The sequence below is a fragment of the Notamacropus eugenii genome, chromosome 2 (genome assembly GCF_028372415.1).
Source record: "Notamacropus eugenii isolate mMacEug1 chromosome 2, mMacEug1.pri_v2, whole genome shotgun sequence".
In the NCBI taxonomy this organism is placed as follows: Eukaryota; Metazoa; Chordata; class Mammalia; order Diprotodontia; family Macropodidae; genus Notamacropus; species Notamacropus eugenii.
Genome location: NC_092873.1, coordinates 198,099,287 through 198,105,150, shown reverse-complemented (window position 1 = coordinate 198,105,150; position 5,864 = coordinate 198,099,287). Strand labels below are relative to the sequence as shown.

At 44.6% G+C, this 5,864-nt stretch overlaps 1 protein-coding gene across 2 annotated transcripts in view; it reads right to left on the bottom strand.

Annotated features, from left to right (window-relative positions):
- Positions 1–3,644, bottom strand: part of LOC140526685 (calcium homeostasis modulator protein 6-like) — a 4,150-nt gene extending 506 nt beyond the window's left edge. Inside the window, exons 1-2 of one of the 2 annotated variants that reach the window (XM_072643096.1) lie at positions 1,715–3,644; positions 1–127 (exon numbers count right to left, since the gene is read on the bottom strand). The exon at positions 1–127 is cut by the window's left edge and continues 506 nt beyond it. In XM_072643096.1, coding sequence (XP_072499197.1) covers positions 1–127; positions 1,715–2,803 — 1,216 coding nt within the window. In that variant the 5' untranslated portion in view covers positions 2,804–3,644. The remainder of the gene's footprint in view (positions 128–1,714) is intronic. The other variant, XM_072643097.1, reaches the window with a different exon arrangement.
- Between the last annotated feature and the right edge of the window lie 2,220 nt (positions 3,645–5,864).

Sequence of the window (5,864 nt, the reverse complement as noted above, 5' to 3'; positions counted from 1 at the left end):
CTTTCTTTTGACAATATAGTTTGCGGGACCTAAGGTGATGAAAATTAAGTGGAGATACACATCTTTTGTAGTATGTGGAAATCAGAAGAGCAAGCACAATAAAAACTATCAGGCTCCAACCTATCACCTGTAGGACAACAGACCAAAATGACATCAGCGGGGTGACAATTTCAGTTGAAAAGAAATAGAAAATAAATCCCTTTTGAAAAGTTAACTGTTCACAAGGATGGGGAAGTCTTGCTGGAGAAAAACTTGATGGACACAATGAATGTGGTGAGACTTTTGGCCACACAACAGCTAATTTGATATCAGACAATTCATATAGGAGAGAAGTCTTAGGAATTGAATAGAGGTGGGATGGGCTCCTGCTAGAGCAAATAATTTAAACCATCAGAATTCAACCTCTGAGACTTTCATTCCAACTCATCTGGACAAATTAATGTTCCCTATATAGGACAGTCTTTCTCACACCATTGTGCCTAGAATATTCTCCTTCCTCAGCTTTGACTTCTGGAATCTTTGGCTATTGAATCTCTAGCAAGCCTTAAAAATCTCTTCAACAAAACCATTCCTAATTCCCTATTCCAACTCAGCTTGTGTGTCATCTTCCTCAAGAGACCTTTCTGGATTGACTCAGTTGATAGTTCCACCCCTTAACCCCTCACCAAATACATGGCATTTATTTTGAACAAATTATATATTTGCTTATTTGTATAAATATTGTTTCCTCCTTGAAGAGTATAAGCTCTGCAGGACAAATTTTTATCTCGAGCACTACAGTGAATGACACATAGCAAATGTTTAATAAAATATGCATAAATTGAATTGGTGAAACTAGAGAGCAGTATTGCCATCATTCACATTAGACGTGTTACTTGTGGGGTCATTTATATCTCCAAGAATGTCAGGGCACTAGGGGAAAGAACCCTAACCATATATCCTTAAAGGGAAGCTTTCTCAAGTCCCAACTCAAATCCCACCTTCTACAGGAAGCCTTCCCTAAACTGTCTTCATTCCAGTGCTTTCTCTCTTTTAATTATTTCCTGATTATCCTTTATATAGCTTGCTTCATACATAGTCATTTGCCTACTGTCTCCACCATTGGATTGTGAGCTCTTTTAGGGCAGGGACTATCTTTTGCCTCTTTTTGTATCCCCAGTGTTTAACACAGATTCTACATATGAAAGAAAACAATTCTTTCATCTCTTTTTTGGAAAAAGAACTTAAAATTCGCTTATTTATCCGCATTTTATTCAGACTTATTGAATCAATAGCACTGACAGGTGCCTGGGGAAATCCCACTACACAGATTAGGTTAGAGACAGCCTGTGTTCTCCCGAATCTCACAGGTCTAGTAAGGGAGTAAGACACAAACTCAAATGACTATAAGACACAAAAGAATACATGAAACATGCATTTGAGAGCAGGTAAAACAAAGTCTGAGGGGGAAGGCTCCTTTCTGATAAAGAAATCATTCGTTCATTCAATAAATGCCAATAAAATCCAGGCAGCTTTCCTGAAGAGGAAGGCACTTGAGCTGGACTGCTTGGAAGGACCTTTCATGGGTGCTAGTTGAATCTCTCTACTTCCTCTCTTCTATCTTTCCATCTTCTCTCTCTCCAGCCCTTCCTCAACCCTTCCCTCAACCCTGGCTTTTGTGACTAGGATCTCTCCACTTTCTTGTCATGCAGCTGAAATTATGAGGTGCTTTTACCTGGGAAAGGGCCTTCAGTTCCCTCAAGATCTCCTGGACCTTCTCTGGCTTCTCTTTCTGGCAGGGCGCCATTGGCACCTCCTGGAGACAACTGGCCTCCTGATCGGGGCACATCCGCCGAGAAATCCAGGTGGTCCCAGTGGCTGCGCACTCACAGAAACCTCCCCCGAGGAGTGACACTGCGATCCAAATGGTGGGCGCTAGAAGGGCGGTCCAGGTGAAGCTACAACGTTGCCCCAGGTTCCGGCAAGCTTTCCGGGGCTCTTCTTGCCCGGGCTCTTCTTCCCCGGGCTCTTCTTGCCCGGGCTCTTCTTCCCCGGGCTCTTCTTCCCCGGGCTCTTCTTGCCCGGGCTCTTCTTCCCCGGGCTCTTCTTGCCCGGGCTCTTCTTCCCCGGGCTCTTCTTGCCCGGGCTCTTCTTCCCCGGGCTCTTCTTCCCCGGGCTCTTCTTGCCCGGGCTCTTCTTCCCCGGGCTCTTCTTGCCCGGGTTCTTCTTGCCCGGGCTCTTCTTGCCCGGGCTCTTCTTGCCCGGGCTCTTCTTGCCCGGGCTCTTCTTCCCCGGGCTCTTCTTCCCCGGGCTTTTCTTTCCCGGGCTTTTCTTTCCCTTTCTCTTTTTTCTCGGGCTTTTCTTTCCCGTTCTCTTCTTTCCCGGGCTTTTCTTTCCCGGGCTTTTCTTTCCCTTTCTCTTTTTTCCCGGGCTTTTCTTTCCCGTTCTCTTCTTTCACGGGCTTTTCTTTCCCGGGCTTTTCTTTCCCGGGCTTTTCTTTCCCTCCGCGCCGCGCACAGCAACCTGTCATGAGCCACTTGGCCCGGGTGCTGAACAGGAAGCCCAGCAGGAAGAGGATCCAGGCCGGAGCCAGGAGGAAGACGAGGGAATAGGGAAGGTTCCAGGTAGCGCTGCAGGGGCATTGGAACACGACGCTGGATAAGAGTCTCTCCCCGCCAGCGGTCAGCAGGCTCAAGAGGCTGTAGCCTAAAGCAGTGTGGTATTTGATCAAGAGGCCCAGCAAAAGCCTGAACCTCTCCATGAAGCTCCTTCCTGTGCTGCCTTTTTCTCCCAGCCCTAGATCTGCCACCTCCTGCCCCTGCATGGTCTTCTCGGCGGGGCCTTGACTCTCCTCAGCAGGGCATGTGCGATGAAGGGTGGGGAGGGGGATTTTACAATTTTGGCGGTCTGTACGTAAGGGAAGTGGATCATCACAGGGGTTTTAAAGTTTCACTTTCTTATGTGGCAACCCAACTAAATCTGTTTAAATCCCCACAGGCCCGAGAAAGCAGAAGCAATCCCCTTGTCGTCCCCTTTTAATAGAGGTACAGACTGTCCACTTTTTTATGAGAAGAAAGGCACTGCAACTGAAGCAACTGGAACATTTGTTCTGCAAAAGTGAAGATAATTTATATAAATAACCTTGTCCTCGGTTTCAGCTATTCTCCCACGATACCTTCCCCCCAATCGCCCTTAATTGACTTAGAAATCGAGGAGCCAAGGCCCTCCAAAAGCGGCGCTGGGTGCCATCGGTGGATTCACTCCTACTTCTCCTGGGGGTCCACGGCCGATCCGGGGTCTCCCTCTCCCTGCAGGCGAAGGCCTGGGAAGGGTGGGAGTCCGGCGATGGAAGCCGGGGTAACCTTTTAGGACAACGCGCTCGCGCAGTGCTCTCTCCCGGCGGGGGTGGGCTGGGGGTGAGCAGCCGGGGAGAGGAAAGAAGCAGGCGGCTGCCCAGGTACCTGCAGCGGCGGGGCGAGAGTTGGGGGCGCTTCTGGCACCCAGGTGCCCCTGGGCGGGGCGAGGGTCGGACCAGGGTACCGGACCCAGGCGCTGCTCTGGGCCCCTCTTCATTCTTTGGGCTCGGCTCTGGCGTCGTTTCCGTGCCGCTGACATGAGCTCCGGGTAGCCCCGATTTTAGCCTGCGATCTCGTCTTAAGGATGGAGGAGAGAGGCAGGGAGCCCGCTCCCCCTCCCTTCCTAAAGATGGGGGGAAAAGAGGGATCGAAAGGCGGTCTGCTTGCTGAAGGCCCGTCTGGGGGACAGGGATTTGTTTCTCTCTTGTTCACATCACCTGCCAGCTGTGTATTCACGTTCCTGAGCCTCAGTGGTCTGATTGATAAAATGGGTATCCATTTAACCTCGAGATACCCTGCTAGGTGCTGGAGATGCAAAAAGAAAAAAGAAAAAAAAAGTGAATTGCTGCCTTCTTGGAATTTCAGTTCTACTCAAGGAAGACAAAGTAAGGTCCAGAAATTTTGAATAAAAAGGGACCTTAGAGGCTAATGGACCCCAAACCCATACATTTTACCATTGAGGAAACTAAGGCTTAGACACGTGTTTTGCCAAGGGTAAGTGGTAGGTCCAACATTTGATCCTAGGCTCTCAACTTTCAGATGCCAGTATCTCCTTCCCGTTCACTGGTAAACAAGGGATAATTAGAGGAGGAAGAAAGGTGACAATATTGGCGGAGGGGGAATCTGTCACAGGAGGTGGCCTTTGGGTGTAATAAGACCAGTACTAAATATATGACTACAGGTATAGTATCTCCTATACACCATGGTGTGGATATATCCATCCTCCACCTCTTCCTTGAAGCAAGATTCTGCCTTCTAGCGGAGGGTCATCTCCAACGATCTTGATCTCTATCTTGCTACTGGACCAGATGGCTGTAGAGCAGAAAGCGAGGCTGGTGCCTGAACAGCACTCCCTCACTTAAATAAAAAATTCACTTGCATGTCAAGGCATCACCTCCATGTCCTTTTCGACAACAAAGTGCCAAATGACAAAGTCATCACCTCTCTGAGCCTTATTTTTCTCCTTTGTAAAATGAGGAAGTTGGACTAAATTTTAAGATTTGCTGCTGGTCAGGACCTTGGTGATCACCTCATTTTAGAATAATCTCTAAGCCCCACTTTCAATTCTAACACAATGGAGGTGAAAGAATCCGTATGCAGCTAGTGAGCAGAAGGGATAGACCTGAGTACATGTTGTTCTCGAGTACCAATGACATCACATTCATGATGTCTATAAAAATTGTTAAAAAAAAAAAAGAAGAAGAAGAAGCAAGTTTTGATTCAGTGTTCTCACTACCAAGACTGTATATCCCAAGGGGTTAGAAATAGTAGAAAAAAAGACTTATCTGTACAAAGATATTCTTAGCAGTACTACTTGCTATAGCAAAGAACTAGACAAGGAAAACCCAAAACTAGATATCCTGTCATTAGAAAAGGACTGAACAAATCATGATATATCAACTTAATTAACAATTTAATAATATTCCACCACTAAAATAAGTGAATGAACACATTTAAAAAATTATGAGAAACCTATGAATTTAAGTAGAATGGAAAAAGTAGAACCACATTTAAAATGTCACAGCTATATAAAGCAAATAAGAACAGTAACAAATCCACATTATACACAATAAAAATAGACAAAAAGGGTGAGAAAAATAAGGATGATGGTGGAATTGTAAATTAGTACAATCATTCTAAGAAACAATTTGTAATTATCCAAATAAAATGGATAAAATTCCCATACCCAAAGATTCCATTGCTAAGAATATATTCCAACTGGGTAGCTTATAAAATGAAAGGTTCTATATACAACAAAACATTTTTTGGTGATAACAAAGAACTGAAAACAAAGTAGATGTCCATCATTTTGATAGATGGCTAAACAAAATGTGGTAAATGAAGTTAATGGAATATTACTGTGCAGTAAGAAATTATGTATATGATGAATGCAGAGAAGCATGGAAATACTTTTATTAATTGATGCAAAGTGAAGTAAGCAGAGCCAAGAAAATAATTAAATGAATTCTAGCAAAAATGGAAAGAATAATTAATTCTAAGGATACACATATTATTTATGGTTAGAGAAAGAAGGCATCTTATCAAACACCTAAAATGAAACAGATACAATCTTTTATATTGAAACTACCAAGAGAGATAATTTAGTAAGAGAAAACCACAGAGCAATATTTCTAAATAATACTGAATGTCGCAAAATTAGAAGAATATTGGTCTACCGGAAGAGATATGTGAATATATGCCCCTCTACAAAGGAGGCGAGGGAAGGAAGTTTTCAGGAATAGATGATTGCACACAGGGTTTTTGTTGTTGTTGTTTTTGATTAATTGATCAATTAATTCATCTTTCTTT